Source organism: Clarias gariepinus, chromosome 7 (assembly GCF_024256425.1).
Source record: "Clarias gariepinus isolate MV-2021 ecotype Netherlands chromosome 7, CGAR_prim_01v2, whole genome shotgun sequence".
Taxonomy (NCBI): Eukaryota; Metazoa; Chordata; class Actinopteri; order Siluriformes; family Clariidae; genus Clarias; species Clarias gariepinus.
Window position 1 is genome coordinate 6,721,945 of NC_071106.1, and position 17,603 is coordinate 6,739,547.

The following is a 17,603-nucleotide window of genomic DNA, read 5'->3' on the forward strand; positions in this document are numbered from 1 at the left end:
GTTTGTGCTTGGTGCACTTTAACCCGAGAGCGCGTGCTAAACTGATGCGTGTCGCTCTCCCTCACTTTCTTGGCGGTGTCTTAGACAGACAAAGGCTTGGGCTTTGCCTGTGTCTTCTTCAGCGCGCTTTATCTTTGGCCCTGACACGTTTTACCGGTGCGACCGAATGATCACACGCGTGTCGCGGTATCACGACCCGGCCCGTTCTGAACAGTTAATGCACATATCCACAAATACTTTAACAACATACACTTATCATGAATTGCATTTAATATGAATGTTACATATGAGACGCGCGCACAAACACATACTTATATAATATATTCACATACAAACACATACTGTATACACATAAAAACATAATATATTCAGTAAATTTGTGAATTACACTCAAAGTAATTATGAAGTCTGATTTGATTGGTACCATTAAACATTTTATTTCTATTTATTCTATGTTTTGCTGGCGAAATACATTTTAGGCAGAGACGTCTGCTCTGTCTTGTTAAATATTTTTAAATTCCCCCATCAGCGAAACCGGTTTGATAACTTCACACCTACATCAAAGGTGAGAAGAGGGATGATAACTCAGCGCGCTGTCACATTGTATATACTGTACATTATTTATATATATATATATAATGTTGATTCATGTCTTCTGATGATGGCGACACATTTTTACGTTAAGACATTACAAAAACTATATAAGAAACTTCTAAAGCATGAATTTGGGCATCTCATATACACACGTTCATTATGCAATATCTGTTCATTCATGTTCATTCAGCATTGGAAACAATATTGTTTTATAACCAATCTTATCTTTATAACCAATTTATCATTGTACTTTGTCCGGCTGTTAGATAGAAGTCCTTCCATGCGCCATCAGGCGCATATTCAGTGAAGCACAAAACATTTATTTAAATTCCCGAATGTTGCATGCGGCTTACTTACTTACTTACTAGTGAATGCTTTGGTAAAGGGCTCTAAAACAACGTCAATATGAATGACAATAGAATATCACAGAATGTGCGAGTTGATGCCCTTGCACCAATCACTAACCATTAAAATGTTGGATTTGAATTAAAATGGCACTTATATTCGTGTTTAATTAAATTCTTAAATCATCGTGTTCACCCATGGGTTTACTGCATAAACATCGTTTTTTGCATTGAGTTTAATCATGCAGCACTTTTTAGTATTCAAAGCAAAAGCAACCCAACAATGTGATTAAAGTACCCGAAATAACACAGAATTTTGACCCAGCATAAGCAACCTAGCGGTGTGTTTACAGAAACCCAGCATTTTTTAGTGTACTACTACAGTACTAAGGAATGGAGAAAGTGCAGTCAAAGCCCGGGCATTCTGCATGCTGTTGCGTTGTATTCAGCGAGTGTCAGGAGCCGGCAGGAAGAAGAAGAGAGCTAAAGGAGCAGGACCCAAGTGCAGATTACAGCGCCAAAAAGGGGGCGTGGCACGTCGGCGGTCAAGCACTTCCGTGTTTCGGGGGGAATCCCGATGACGTAATACAGGGTTGTAAAAACAGGTCGAAAAACCAGAAAGATCCGTCTGCGGAGCGTGAATCAAAAGGGAGCGAGCAGAGACGTTGTCATGAGCCAGTGCGAGAGTTCAAAGCCAATGAGTCAGTCAGCGAGGCAAAAATCCGAAAGGGGAGCGAGCAGAGACGTAACCGTGAACCGAAGCGAAAGGTCAAAAACAGCCGGGAAACACACAGCGAACGAGATCCAAAAAACGAGAGACTAGAAGCGAAAACCGAGAACAAGCGAGGTCGAAGACGGAGATAACTAACACGAAAAGAAACGCGAGAAAACTGGGCTCTTGAAGGCACGCAATAATCTGGCAGCGAGACAGCGCTCTGCGCTTCCTTAAATGCCGGGAGAAATTATTTGTAAATGGGATGCCGGTGTGTAAAGAGGCGGGGCGTGTGAAAAAGCATGACAGCCAGAAAACATGAGCACGTGTGAGAGCGAGAGGACATGACAGCGTGGGAAAAAGGGGAGAAATAACGGCAGTTCAAGATGGCAACGTGACAGCGAGTAGCGCATATTTTTGTGTTCGTTTCATTTCATGTCTGTAGTTTTATCGATAAATCTGCTCATGCGTTTATCAGCCTTTTGATCAAAAAGCCGCACGCGCAACTCACTTTCTGTGTATATTTAAAACAATATTGTTTTAGGCTGTTTGCACACACGCGTGGGTGCGTTACAATAATAATAAGAATAATAACAATAATAAATTCGGAGCACCTCTACCACTACTACTACTACTAATAATAATAATAATACTAAATTGAGAAAGCACAGTTAACGAAGTATCATCACAGAAGGAGAAAAGAAAATGAAAAATAAATACATATCAGTATTTACAGTTTGAGCTCGACACGTTTATGAGCTCCGTCGCTTGCTGTCAATGGGCGCCTAAGAGAGAGAACACATTTTCGGCTTCAGTAGACACACAATACTTCAGACTGAAACACGACTTCCCCTTACAGGTAATGAAAGTCATTTTCACAGCTTGCGGGTCGCGGGATCCCTTTTCTCGAAACATGCGTTTTTAATGGCCAGATCTGTAATAGCACAGTTAGAAACACACAGAAACATCATGATATTTCAGGATTAGCAGTCATCTCCTCTGTCCATTAGAGACTCCGTCTGCTGTCCTTCTTACCTGTAGCTCAGCAGCTCGTCCTTCTGTTCTTGAGCGTAACCGGTGGTTGTCTTCTATGGTGTTACAGGCCTTTTGCAGTTCTTGACGTAGCAAGTTAATGATTTTTTTTTATTGAATTTTCCGACGTATTGCGTTGACCACTCCCAATGTTTAATGAGATACTAGGTCACCAGTTCACTTCCTGTTTGTTTTATCCTTAAGCATGCTTCCAGTAATCCTCGGTGCGAAGTATTAGTTCATCTGTGTACTAAACTTTGCATGTTCCATTTTTAGTTTGTTTCCTGTGTATGACCTACATTGCTATGTTTCTAGACCACGCTTTTGGATTACTAATTTGGATTGTTTGCTACTGTCGGCCTGTTTGGTTTCTGACTTTGCCCGGATATTGACTTTGACTTTTGGTTATTGTTTGCCTTGTGACTTGATTATTAAAACCCTGCTCATGGATTCTAACTTGTCTCTGGTGATGGTCTATTATAAGGTCCATTACAAACTCCAATTCATGGACCTGTTATTAAACTTTATAACTTAATTGAATTTTGAACCCTAAACATATTTTTTTATAAAACAACTTGTCACTTTTTACAAATTTTGTGAATATCTGCTGAGAAGAAAACTCATTTTATAACAAACTTGTCAACTCTGTTATTTAAACTTGTCAACTTTGTTCTTTTACTAAAGTTGATGTTTAAGATGACAGATTAAGAAGTTTAAAACATGGAAAAGTAGGAAAAGTAATCAAAAAGTATCAGAAGTTCAAATTTAAATCTTGAATTATTTCATTATAATTGTTTCATTGCATATAAGATTTTTAACAGGGTAAGTTGCTGATCAGCCATAACATTTAAACCATTAACATATTAAAACAACCTAGTTTTTGGATTCGCAATTCAACTGTAACTTTTTGGCTTCCTTTTGGGATCAGAACGGGGATCGAAGAGTCCTGTGTGTTTGCATATTCCTGCCACCAATTTGTTATAGTTATGATCAGTGTTTATTAGTTTACCTGTCATTAGTCATAATGTTGGTTCTGATCGGTGTATATGTGAACACACACACACAAAACATAGGCACTGCCATATAAATTATAATCTGATATCATATTATTATAATTTTCCCATTAGATGCTGTTTGGTATTCTTTTCAGGTTTGAGCAAAATAATATAACACTTTGGAGCAAATATGCACAAAAGAAGCCCAAAACTTGAAGCTAAAATAGCAAATATTTCAACTGCAGTAGTAAATTTACCAGGTGAACTTACATAGGCAGGTATAAATGCCAGCCACACTGCACAAAATATTAACATGCTAAATGTAATAAACTTAGCCTCGTTAAAATTTCCAGGCAATTTACGAGCCAGAAAGGCCAAAATGAAACACAGACAGGCCAAAATGCCAATGTAGCCGAGCACACACCAAAATGCCAGCTCAGACCCCACTCTGCAGTCTAAAATAATCTTAGAGCGCTGATACCGTGTGTTTCTATAAGGCAGTGGAGGGGAGAATATGAGCCATGCAGCACAGATGAGCATCTGGACCAGGGTGCAGATAAATATGATGATCCTCTGCTGTGTAGGCCCCAGCCATTTCATCAAATTGTTTCCAGGCTGGGTGGCCGTGAAAGCAGCAAGAACCACTAAGGTTTTACCCAGAATGCAGGAGATGCAGAGTGAGAAGGTGATGCTAAAAGCAGTGTGGCGTAGCATGCATGACCATGAAGTGGGCTCCCCAATAAAGATCAATGCACACAGGAAACACAGGGACAAGGAGAACAGGATAAAAAAGCTCAGCTCTGAATTATTCATTCGCACAATAGGAGTGTTTCTGTGATAGAGAAAAACTGCAAACACAGCTAAAGTGACACAGGCACCTACAACAGCAATAAATGTCAATGTCAATCCCATTGCATCATGCGAAAGAAACTCAATGACCTTAGGAATGCATTCTGTTCCATTTGCATTGGACCAGTAATCTTCAGGACAGGCCATGCAGTCTACTGAATCTTAAGAGAACAAGCAACAAAACTCTATTAAGTTCAAACATTTAAATAGTTATTTGTGATTTGCAATTTTGTATACATAATAATTTTTTTTATATGTTCTCTAGACAAACTGACTGAGCTCACCAACCTGTCTGATTACTAATTGTGCCACTGTCACATGATACACAGTCAAAACAGCACAAAGGCTCCCCTTGACGGACAGCCTTCCTAAATCCTGGAGGGCAGCTGGCACTGCAAACAGAGACTGGCACCTGTTTTTCACAAAAAGTCAGATGTTAGTGAAGCTCTGCACACTCATTAAATACCTTAACTGTATATAATAAAAGTCAATATAAATGACTCATATTTGATTCATTGCTCTAAATAAATGATGCATCTGAGAAAAAAAAATAAAACCCTTTTATGTAATTTTATAAAAATCTATTTTATTTTATATCATTTATATTATTTCATATATTTATAATACATACTTTTTATGTCATAGCCAAAAAAAGGCTGTTGAAAGGTTTTTTATTTTTGCATGCTTAGAGTCATATTTATTTTATTGATTCAAGTGCATCCCAGTCACTGAAAGATCTGCTGCACTGAAAATAATTTCTTTGGCTTCAGAAATTGAGAAGCATGATCCAGGTCTCATCTGAGGTCTGTATGGTTTGAAGCAACTTACCTCCACTTCACCCTACAGAACTTCAACAGTTGTTTTCTCATGTACTGAACTACATTCTGAGAACAGCTTGCCTCACTCTTATCTCTGGCCCATGTGATAGCCGTGTCATAAATGACCAGTTCACTTCCAGCCTCTTGAGCCCCATCATACATGCCCACTTTGACAAGCTCAACATTGCCAGCTGTGCCCTTCTGCCAGTTGATCAGGTCGTAGGATGGGATTGAGTCACCATTCATATCGAAGTTGACCTTTTCACCTGAGATAGTAAATGCAACTTCTTGTAGGTACTGTTGGAACTATGAAATGCAAACAAAAACAAATATTACAAATTAATAAATAAATACTGTATATATGATATACAGTAATTTATGCATGTATTTTTACATCACAATAGGAAATATTGTGAAAATTTATATTTTTGTTGTGACAATAGACACAATGACCTGCACCTGCCATGGATAGATTTTAGTGCTGTCCACACACATGAACTTATTAAATGGGCCATTTTCAGGTTTGCAGGAAATTAAATTGTGGAGGGAGTAAGCAATCGCATATATGCCTTTGTATACATTATAAGAAATGCGCGTAGTGGATGTGTTCATGTAAGCTGAGTGTTGCTTGTTTAGTGTCTCTTGGCCAGTACACAGAGGCAGCTGAGTATTAAGGGGAGATGAGGAAAAGGGAGAGCAGCCATAGAGAACACCCCACAGTTCATGCACCAGGGTGTTGGATGGGTACAGATGTGGGTTAACCATCGTTAGATAGCCTTGCAGCTTTGGAATATAGCCCTGCCGTATGCCAAACCCAACTGTGCCACCCAAGAAGGGGTAGTACTCACTTCCTGTGAACACTGAAGATGTTACCCAGGCCTCACTCGCAATCCACTGAATACCAGTAATATTTAGTTTCATATAGTCTTTTAGAAAGGGTGTGAGCTCCCCCTCAGCTGAAAACACGACTACTACTCGAGCACTAGAGCTGTTCATCACACGCATGATCTCTATTGCTCTCTTACTCTCATAATACAGGGGAATCATCTCCTGATAGGCCACACATACACTTGTAACCTCCAGCTCTTTAAGTAGTCCCTGCAGGGCAGATCGTCCATATGCATGGTCACCTCTAATGACACCTACCCATGTCCAGTTGAAATGTATCAGTAGCTTGGCAATGGCTTTCACCTGGTACGCATCACTGGGGATGACCCTAAAGAAGGTGGGGAATTCTTTTCTGTCACTGAGGCAAGCACATGATGAGAAGTAACTGATCTGAAAAAAAAAAATTACAACAGATAACAACAGACAATACAGCATGCACTGTTGTATAGAAGATATTGTTTCATATCTTCAGAAAAATATGATATATAAAAATATTAGTGTATTAAATTTTAGACTTGATATTACAAGTGTTCCACTTGTCTTTTTTTCTTAATATTCTTTTCACACACCACTACATATTTGCATGCTTATTATTATTATTATATTTTTTTCACTAACATACAGGACAAAAATTAATTGATGAATGGTATGTCAGTGGTGTGCATTAAAAAAATCTGTTAAAGACATCAATAAAAATGTATACCATTGGTATTCTGAAAGGTCGCAAAATTCTAGACAATACAATAGATTGAGCTGACCCAGATTCACCAATGATGGCAAGCATTGGGCTAGCATTTGAGCACACATTTCTGTCTGCTTCCTTCGGTCCATTCATAACAGCCAGAGCTGCTCTCTGACCAGTTAAAGGATATGCACAGGAATCAAATATTTTATAACCTAGAGTGTGGTTAGGTAGAAGTTCACTACTGTTATTAATTTCCTCCACAGCAAGCTTCATAGTCAGAGCCCAGCGGAAAGCTCTGGGATCAAACCTGAACAAAGAAAGCATGACTGTCAGAATGAGGATAATCAGCCTCATTACTAAAAGTTGCTGGAGCCATACGTTGTAGTCTATTTTTGATTATGATCTATTTATCTATAACACATTTACACACTTGGTTATTCTTGTAAGAAAAGAAATAATTTTAAACAAAAAATAAATCATTTGTGTAATTATACGGATATTCATACCCATTACACATCACTGGTCCCGGTTTAAATGTGCAATTCAGATCTGGCATTTCCTGATTGTAATGCAAGGGGAAAATGCCTCCAATGACAAAGTCTCCATCAGCCATGAATCCTGGCTCAAAATGATTCTGCAGAGTGCACTGAGGTTCCAAGGTTAAGCTGACGATGCAAAAACGAAGCACCACTAGCCACAAAAGTATAAGAGTCATTTTTAGTTGTGAGCATCGATTCTTTTAAAGTCTATGGATCAAGATTAGGCAGGCAGCTATATTTTATATACCACACATAGGCTGGCCCCTATAGTCATGTGTCACAGTCACATGGTGTCATAGCCTTACCTATAATTAAAATCCTATGTCATTTAACATGTTATACATACACCTACAACTGCTTGGATTTTGTGTATTTTTCTGTAAAATGATTTTTGTGCGTATGTGTGTATTTTATTGTGTGTTATTTCTTCAGATTTATAAAGTTTCTAAATTTAGCACACACATAATAATGTTTTGTAATATTGAGTTTAATTTAACATATTTTATTTGCAAGTATACAGTTCTATCACAAATACTATGATAAATTCTTGATATTTCAAATGATTATTAATTCCATTTCTTTAAAAGTATTTCAACATTTATTGCAAATATTTTTAAAGCATATAGTTCTAATTATAATGCACAACTACAAACAAAAAACAACTAGTTTACTACGAATAAAAGTGACACCTTAAGGACAGGATTTTATGAAGTAAAATTATTTTGTTGCCTTTCCCATTAGATGCTGTTTTGTATTCTTTTCAGGTTTTAGTAAAATAATATAACACTTTGGAGCAAATAAGCACAAAAGAAGGCCAAAGCTAGAAGCTAAAATAGCAAATATTTCCACTGCTGTAGTGAATTTACCAGGTGAACTTACATAGGCAGGTATAAATCCCAGCCACACTGCACAAAATATTAACATGCTAAAAGTAATAAATTTTGCCTCATTAAAATTTCCTGGCAGTTTTCGAGCCAGAAAGGCCAAAATGAAACACAGGCATGCCAAGATGCCAATGTAGCCGAGCACACACCAGAATGCCAGCTCAGATCCCACTCTACAGTCCAAAATGATCTTTGAGCTCTGATATTGTGTGATTCTGTAGGGAAATGGAGGGGAGGATATGAGCCAAGCAGCACAGATTATCATTTGGATCAGAGTGCAGCTAAGAATGATGATTTTCTGCTGTGAAGGCCCAAGCCATTTCATCAAATTGTTTCCAGGCTGGGTGGCTGTGAAAGCAGCAAGAACCACTAAGGTTTTACCCAGAATGCAGGAGATGCAGAGAGAGAAAGTGATGCTGAATGCAGTGTGACGCAACATGCATGACCAGAAAGTGGGTTCACCAATAAAAATCAGTGCACACAGAAAACACAGGGTCAAGGAGAACAGGATGAAGAAGCTCAGCTCTGAATTGTTAATGCGCACCATGGGAGTTCCTCGATGATACAAGAATATTGCCAGCACAAATATTGTCAGAAAAGACCCTACTATAGCTATCACTATCAACACAATTCCCATTGTATCCCTGTGGGACAGGAACTCAATGACTTTAGGGATACATTCTGTTCCTTTCACATTTGACCAGTAGTCTTCAGGACAAGCCATACAGTCTATTGAATCTTTAAAAAACAAATGCAGGCCAGAATTTTTTATTAATACAGCAAAGGAAACATAAGCTATTGTGTGATACATTAGCAACCTTTTTATGCATTTATTAAAAGACACTTTTAAACATAGTATTTACATGTTCATACCTTACCTGTCTCATTACTAATCTTGCCGCTGTCACATGGTACACAATCAAAGCAGCACAAAGGCTCCCCTTGACGAACAGCTTTCCGGAATCCCGGAGTACAGCTATTACTGCAAACAGATGCTGGCACCTGATTTGACACAATATAAAAGATAACATACACACACACACACACACACGAATAAAAATAAAAATTTTTAGCAGCAACTTATATGGATTTAAATTGGATCTAAGCAGCCTAGTCAACAACAGTTGCCGTTAGCTTTTTTATATATTGCAGATGTTTTAACAAAATTTATTTTATATTTGTTTTTGTTTTTTTATGCAGTATAACTGTGTGAGCACCTTGCCTTGCTATGATTATCAGACCACTTTATTTTTTGATCTTGGATAACCAGTTCCTTCCCATCATCCATTGCACCATCATAAAGTCCCACTTTGATAAAGTCAATGTCTCCATTTGGGAGTCTCTGCCAATTCATCAGATCATAAGATGGAATCGAATCTCCTCTCATATCAAAGTTAACATGTTCATCAGAGATTAAGAAAGACACTTGCTGAAGGTAATGTTGAAGCTTTGGCATAGAAAGAGAAGATTTGAAATAAATGATTCAAAATATACTTTTATCATCACAAAAGGATCAGTTCAGCCACATATTCTACCTGCCATGGATAAAAATCACTGAAGTCTGCACATGCAGAATTATTAAAAGGTCCATTTTTTGGAAAACACTGAAAGAGATTATTTAAGGAGTGAGCAATGGCATATACTGCTTTGTACACGTTATAAGTGACACGCGTATTGGAGGTGTTCATGTAAGCAGAGTGTTGCTTGTTGATAGTTTCCTGCCCTGTGCAGCGGGGAAGTTGTTTGCTACTGACAAAGGAATCCAATGAAGTGCAGCCGTATAGAGCCCCCCATAACTCCTCCACCAGGGCATTAGATGGATACATCTGTGGGTTCACTGTCAACAAATATTCTTTTAGGCCAGGTACATACCCTTGGCGGACAGCAAATCCGATTGTTCCGGCTAAAATTGGATATGTTTCTGCTAATATTGTCGCTGTGACCCAGGCCTCACTGGCTACCCACTGGATTCCTGTGATATTGTGAGTTAAAAATTCTTTTAAAAAAGGGTAAAACTCCCCTTCTCCTGAAAACACCACCACAACCTTTGCTGTTGAATGCTTCATGACATTTATAATTTCATAGACCCGCTCCCGTTTGAAATCTTTAGGGATCATTTCATGATATGCTAGACATATATCAGTTTTTTCTATTTCTAGCTTTAGGCCTTGTAAAGCAGACCTGCCATAATCATGGTCTTCTGTGACCACTCCAATCCACGTCCAGTGAAATCTTTTTAAGAGCTGAGCAATGGCTTTTACTTGGTAGACATCACTCGGTACTACTCTAAAAAATGTAGGGAATTGCTTACGATCACTTAGACAAGAACACGTTGAGAAGTAGCTTATCTGAATAACAAACAAAAAAATAGCAAAAACAAAACAATGAAACAAAAAAGACTCTTGAGCTTTAATAATCTTCTGCAGGTTTAGATGACCAAAATGGATTTGCAACCATTTTGCATATTAGACAAAACAAACTAAATTAGTAGATTATAAACAAATATATTTCCCCTTCATTTACCATAGGTATTCTAAAAGGTTGCAGAGTTCTAGAGACAACAATTGATTGTGAGGATCCAGATTCTCCAATTATGGCATATAAAGGACCACTGCGAGTACACAATGAGCTTTGACCAAAATCCTGGTCATTCAGTACAGCCAACACTGCCCTCTGTGCTGTCACAGGAGTAGCACAGGAATCAAAGATCCTGTAGCCCAGGGTGTGGTTTGGTAGAAGAACTGTGCTGTTATTGATCTGGTCAACAGCAAGCCTCATTGCCAAGGCCCAGCGCAATGCTCTGGAATCAAACCTACAGCACGCACACACACACACACACACACACACACACACACACACACACACACACACACTTAAATGTATAACTTAATTGAGTGATAAAGGACAGACTTTTGTTTAATGGTTAACGCCCAGAAAAAAAAATATTAGCATAAATTATATTTAATATTTATTTTTTATTCTATTCATATATTTAATAATGTTTTTACCCCTGACACTGTGCTCCCAAAGGTTTGCTTCTGTATTCTGTTGAAGGTAGCTCCACTCTGTAGTGCAAAGGGAATATTCCTCCTATAGTGATATCTCCATCAGAAATGAATGTAGGTTGATCAAAGTCTCCTTGTAATGAACACTTTGATGATGCATCAGAAACAGCTGAGCAAGGCAGAAAAAAAGCAGGAAGTAAAAGATACATCATTGTGCTGGCAACTCTGATAAAGATAACACTGACTGCCATGGCTTTATAAAGGAGGTTTGATCCCATGCATTGACATCATCTTGGATATCATTAGTCAGGTGACCATGGCTTATTTTCTTCAAAAAAAGCTGACGCCAAAAGTTATAATGCAATTTAAGACTGAAAAATTATAAATATATATATAATTATATATTCTATATATAATAATATATTATATAATTAATAAATTATATAAAATATATAAAATATAATGATATATATAATTCATATATAATGAATGTCAATATGAATGTTAATTTAAAACTAGGGATTTTTTATAACTAGGAAACCATTAATTTGGCCTGCATTCCTTGATTATACCGATTGAAATATATAAACATAGTAGTCAAAAAGATATATAATATTAAATATAGTCTATTAGCTACCAAGATTTTTTTCCCATTTATTTATTTATTTATTTATTTTTATGTTTTGGATAAATCTGCTGCTGCAAACTTTAAATGCTTCAAATGTTATCAAATATCGTCATCATATATATATATATATATATATATATATATATATATATATATATATATATATGCCCTTATTTGTACAGTTTTTTTTACTAGTTAATTTTATTTTCTTTAGTATTATTTCTCTTTATCCATATTTATTTCTTATGTATTTCTTATGTCACTGGAGGTCGTATAAGCATTTTACTGCATATTGTACTGTGTATGACTGTCTATGTGACAAATAAAATTTGAATTTGAAATATGTTTTTTCAGCTTGCATTGCACATAAGGTGTGCCCTTCTCTTCTCCCCCAAATAATTTCGCAGAATTCGCAATTCTGCAGAAAGAACTCCCTCTCTGCTACATGATAGGTGGCGTTTGTGATATTTAATGTATAATTTGTAAAGTTTTCGATTAAGTTTGATTTAAAAAGCAAAATGTGTGCAGCATTAGCCAATAGAGTATAGTCTGGATTGCCAAACTCATAGTATGTACTTTGCAAGCTGTTGCAAAAATTTAATCTAAAAAAATCATGGTAAAACTGGGCGTTGATTATTACCATGGCTGGTCCTAATAGGCTGTTCTGCTATTAAAACAACTGTCCTGTTTATGGATAGTCTTTGTTATAGTTAAGTTTGTATAAGCATAATTACCAGACATTTTGACTGGCAAGTTTTGATTGCTTTTCTATTAATTATACCAGGTAAGAACCAGATATTACCAGCTAACAGAAAGTATGTACTGTATATGTAGGGGTTAACCCCTAGAGGGCGCCAAAGCGCCCAAAGACTATGTTTTTGTGTTTTTTTATGTTTTGTAGTTTAGTTGAGTTGGACTTTATGTCCCAGACTGCACCTCGGTCAGGTGAGGGGAGCACTCACCTGAACCGAAGGGAGTCATTATTATAAATATTCTGACTGAACCTCAGTCAGGCGTCTAGCATTTGTTGTAGTGGTTATGTGAACATTGTGTTTTCAAAGAGGGAATTAAAGTGAAGATTCATGTTGTGCTCAAAGTCGAGTTTGATTTCCGTGTTAATTTCTTTCATAATTAATAAAAAGAACTTTGAAACAGTCATCCTGTGCCTCTGCAGTTATGCCATGCCGACACAAGACCCGCAAACGTAACAGAATGCTAGACCTTCAAAGTGGCATAGCAGAGGTGTCTCCCCTAAATGTTTTTTGGGGGGGAGCAATGATGAGGGTGCCGGAGCAAGCGGACTGTAGGAGCGAGCAAGGGGCACAGCAGAGCTGGGAAGGCTGCAGGCTCGCCATTTGGCGGACACCGTTTAAGAGCAAAGCATCCGAAGCCTGAGGGAGCAGGTGAAACAGCTCCAAAACCTGCTCGCCCAGCTTCACGAGAGCCACGCAGCAGGCTCTGAGCTTTTCCGTCACCTCAGTTTGACACGGAAGATACAGCGCTTCCAGCACCTCAGCTGGACAGCGAGGATGACGCGCTTCCTCCCCAGCCGCCTCTGCCAATCAGCGAGGACGTCACGCTTCCTCCTCCTCCACCGCAGCTCGACTTCGAGGACGTCGTGCCTCCTCCTCCTCCGCCGCAGCTTGACTTCAGGGACGTCTGACTTCCTCCTCCTTCGCCGCAGCTCGACTTTAAGGACGTTGCGCTTCCTCCTCCTCCATCTCCGCTCGTCAGCGAGGATGTCGTGCTTCTTCATCCTCCGGCTGGCTTTGAGGACGTCGTGCCAGCTCCTCAGCCTGAGGACATCATGCCAGCTTCTCAGCCTGAGGACGTCGTGCCAGCTTCTCAGCCTGAGGATGTCGTGCCAGCTCCTTAGCCTGAGAGCGTTGTGCCAGCTCCTCAGCCTGAGGACGTTGTGCCAGCTCCTCAGCCTGAGGACGTCATGCCAACTTCTCAGCCTGAGGACGTCGTGCCAGCTTCTCAGCCTGAGGATGTCGTGCCAGCTCTTTAACCCGGCGCCGAGGACATCATGTTCACTCCTCAGCTCGCCCCAGCGGACGGTGGGCCAGCTGGGCCCCCAGCACTAAAGCCCCAATGCCAGCCACGTCACTCAGACAAAGACAAATTCAAATTCAAATTTTATTTGTCACATACACAGTCATACACAGTACGATATGCAGTGAAATGCTTAGGCAACTGCTTATGACCTAAGATAAAGACTAATATGAGAATTAAAATATTGGGTAAATAAAACTAGAAAAGAATAAAATAAAATATAAAAACTAAAGTTAAAAATAAATAAATAAATAACTGTATGACAAAAATACACAATATAGAAAATATTTGAAGAATGTATAATGAAATATAAAACAATAAGAGCAGCTGAACGGGCAGGTATATTTATGTAATTTTGTATGGAATAGTAGTTGTAATGGTAATGTAATGTCCACTGTTTGTGCATTTCACATATTTAAAGTGTCTAGTGCGTGCAAAAATGCTCAAAAAGTGATTTATGTAAAGTGACTTGTGACCACCAGGTGTAGTTGTGCAGTGGCCACTAGTGTTAACGAATGTCCAGAATGTCCAGTGTATGTGTGTAAAGACCATATGTGTGTCAGTACGGTGTGGTGGTGTGATTGAGAGACCTTATCGCCTGTGGGAAGAAGCTTCTCCTCAGTCTCTCTGTGTTGGCCTTCAGGGAGCGGAATCGCTTTCCTGACCTCAACAGAGAGAACAGTCCATTGTTGGGTTGGCTGAGGTCCTTCACAATTTTCCTGGCCTTGGTCCAGCACCGCCTGCTGTAGATTGAGTGCAGGTCAGGGAGCTCGGTGCGGATGATGCGCTCAGCTGATCGCACCACCCTCTGTAGAGCTCGTCTGTCCTGCATGGTGCTGTTCCCGAACCAGGTTGAGATGTTTCCCGTCAGGATGCTCTCTATGGTGCAGGAGTAAAAGTTCCTGAGCACCTTGGAGGGCAGTCGGAAGTCTCTCAAGCGTCTGAGGTGGTAGAGACGCTGCCGGGCCTTTTTCACCACGGTGTTGATGTGACAGGACCATGACAGGTCCTGCGTGATGTGAACACCAAGGTATTTAAAACCGTCCATTCTCTCCACTGGGCTCTCGTTGATGACGGGGGTCTGGTAGTTCCTCCCCTGCTTAGTGCTAAAGTCCACTATCAGCTCCTTTGTCTTACTGACGTTTAGAAGGAGGTTGTTCCTCTGGCACCAGTTCTCCAGATTCCTAATCTCCTTCAGGTAGGCCGTCTCGTTGTTATCAGAGATCAGGCCCACCACGACGGTGTCGTCAGCAAACTTAATGATGGTGGTGGAGCTGGTAGTGGCCACACAGTCATATGTGTACAAAGAGTACAGCAGGGGGCTCAGAACACACCCCTGGGGGGCTCCAGTGCTGAGAGTAATGGAGGCTGAGACATGTCCGCCCATCCTTACTGCCTGTGGTCGCCAGTAAGGAAGTTGGAGATCCACTGACACATAGATGAGCTGAGTCCCAGGTGCTCCAGCTTGGTGGTGAGTGTGTAGGGAATTATGGTATTGAATGCAGAGCTGTAGTCGATGAAGAGCATTTTAACATAATTCCCCCTCCGAGGTGAGTGAGTGATGTGTGGAGGAGATGAGAGATGGCATCGTCTGTGGAACGATTTGGACGGTATGCAAACTGTAGTGGGTCCAGTGTGTCGGGTAGTAAAGAAATGATGAAGTCTCTGACCAGGCGTTTAAAGCATTTCATCACTACTGAGGTAAGGGCTACAGGGTGATAGTCATTGAGAGAAGCAGGATGTGGTTTCTTTGGGACAGGAACAATGATGGACTCTTTGAAGCATGTGGGGATCACCGACTGAGATAAAGAGATGTTGAATATCTCAGTGAACACAGGTGCTAGCTGGTCTGCGCAGGCTCTGAGGATACGGCCTGAGATGCCGTCTGGTCCTGCTGCTTTCCTGGTGTTCACTCTCTTGAAGGCTCTCTCACGTCATGCTCAGTGATGATTAACACGCTTCCAGTGTTGGCAGTGACTCTAGTTTCCTACCGTAGCGCCGCTTCGCCTCTTTCACCGCCTTCCGGACGCTGTACGGGTCCATGTCCCCCGACGCGAGTCCCCTGTTGTAGGCAGCGGTGCAAGATCTCAGAGCGGTTTTATCCACCCATGGCTTCTGGTTGGGAAACGTTCTAATAGTCTTTTTCTCCACGGTATCATCTGCTAGTTCCCCAATGAATCCCACAACCGCTTCCATAAACACGCTGACGTCATCATCGGAGCTGTTTCGGAACATGTCCCAGTCTGCGTCATCGAGTGCGTCCTGTAACGCGGCCACCGATTGGTCCGTCCAGCGCGCGACCTCCCTTTGAACCGGAACTTCCTGTTTCAGCCTTTGTTTGTATTTTGGCATGAGGAAGATGGCGGCGTGGTCGGATTTGCCAAACGGTGGATGAGATTGCGCCTTGTAGCCGTCCTTGACCATAGTGTAACAGTGGTCCAGTGTCCTTTCACCCCTGGTGGGGCAGGTGATGTGCTGATAAAAGTTTGGCGCTGCGCGTTTGAGGTTGGCACTATTAAAGTCCCCTGCCGCAATAAGCGCAGCATCCCGGTGTTGTGTCTGGTGCTGTGTGAGTGCCTCATGCAGCTCGCATATGGCAGTGTCTGTGTCCGCTTGTGGTGGAATATAAACGGCACTGATTATGACCGATGTAAACTCCCGAGGTAGATAAAAAGGACGACACATGTTGGACAGTAGTTCCAGATTTGGTGTGCAGGAGCGTGTGAGAGGAACAACGCTTGCGCTGTTGCACCAGCTGCTGTTCACCATTAAACACACACCGCTTCCCCTTGACTTCCCCGAGTCCCGTGTCCTGTCCATGCGGTGAACCGAGAAGAACTCCGCCGGCTGGATGGCGTGGTCCGGCACCGCTGGGTGCAGCCATGTCTCGGTGAAGCAGAGGAGATTGCAGTCCCGAATGTCCTTCTGGAACTTTATTCTTGCCCTGAGGTCATCGAGTTTGTTTTCCAGTGACTGGACGTTGGCGAGCAGGATGCTAGGCAGAGGTGTGCGGCGTGCACGGGCTCTCAGCCTGTTCCTGACGCCGGCTCGTTTCCCTCGGGGCCGCTGCTTCGCGTCGCGTCTTTTGTTTTCCCTCAGGATCTCACTCGGCCAGCTCGGATCCGGGGTTAAAAACTTCGAATTTGAGTACATTGTATACCAATAGAAACATAAATCATAACTCATATCATAACTAATGTACTCCATGGTGGTAATTTTACCGATTTACAAACGCTGAAAACTAACTTAAAAAACAAAAACAAAGAAAAGGTGGTCGGAGCAGTCGTGACGGCAGCCGACCACACCAGCGCCATCTTGTTCACCAAGATGTTTTTTGTGGTGTTTTATGTTTTGTAGTTTGGTTGAGTTGGACTTCATGTCCCAGTGAGCACTCACCTGAACCGAGGAGAGTAATTAAGTTCATTATTATAAATAGCCTGACTAAACCTCATTCAGGCGTCTAGCATTTGTTGTAGTGGTTATGTGAATGTTGTGTTTTTAAAGAGGGAATTAAAGTAAAGATTCCTGTTGTGCAACCTCAAAGTCGAGTTTGGTTTCCGTGTTACTTTCTTTCG

General features: G+C 40.7%; 2 protein-coding genes across 2 annotated transcripts; both read right to left on the reverse strand.

The window, feature by feature from the left end:
- Positions 1–3,791: 3,791 nt before the first annotated feature.
- Positions 3,792–7,632, reverse strand: LOC128528179 (extracellular calcium-sensing receptor-like). Its single transcript, XM_053500934.1, has 6 exons — positions 7,424–7,632; positions 6,936–7,224; positions 5,804–6,622; positions 5,426–5,650; positions 4,815–4,938; positions 3,792–4,687 (listed from the first exon to the last, which is right to left on the reverse strand). The coding sequence occupies exons 1-6, from the start codon at positions 7,630–7,632 to the stop codon at positions 3,792–3,794; spliced, it is 2,562 nt and encodes an 853-aa protein (XP_053356909.1).
- A 541-nt stretch (positions 7,633–8,173) lies between these two features.
- On the reverse strand, positions 8,174–17,342 carry LOC128528180 (extracellular calcium-sensing receptor-like). The gene is made up of 8 exons (XM_053500936.1): positions 17,334–17,342; positions 13,471–14,056; positions 11,349–11,514; positions 10,864–11,152; positions 9,876–10,688; positions 9,563–9,787; positions 9,219–9,342; positions 8,174–9,078 (listed from the first exon to the last, which is right to left on the reverse strand). Exons 1-8 carry the CDS (start codon positions 17,340–17,342, stop codon positions 8,174–8,176), a joined length of 3,117 nt encoding a protein of 1,038 aa, XP_053356911.1.
- Between the last annotated feature and the right edge of the window lie 261 nt (positions 17,343–17,603).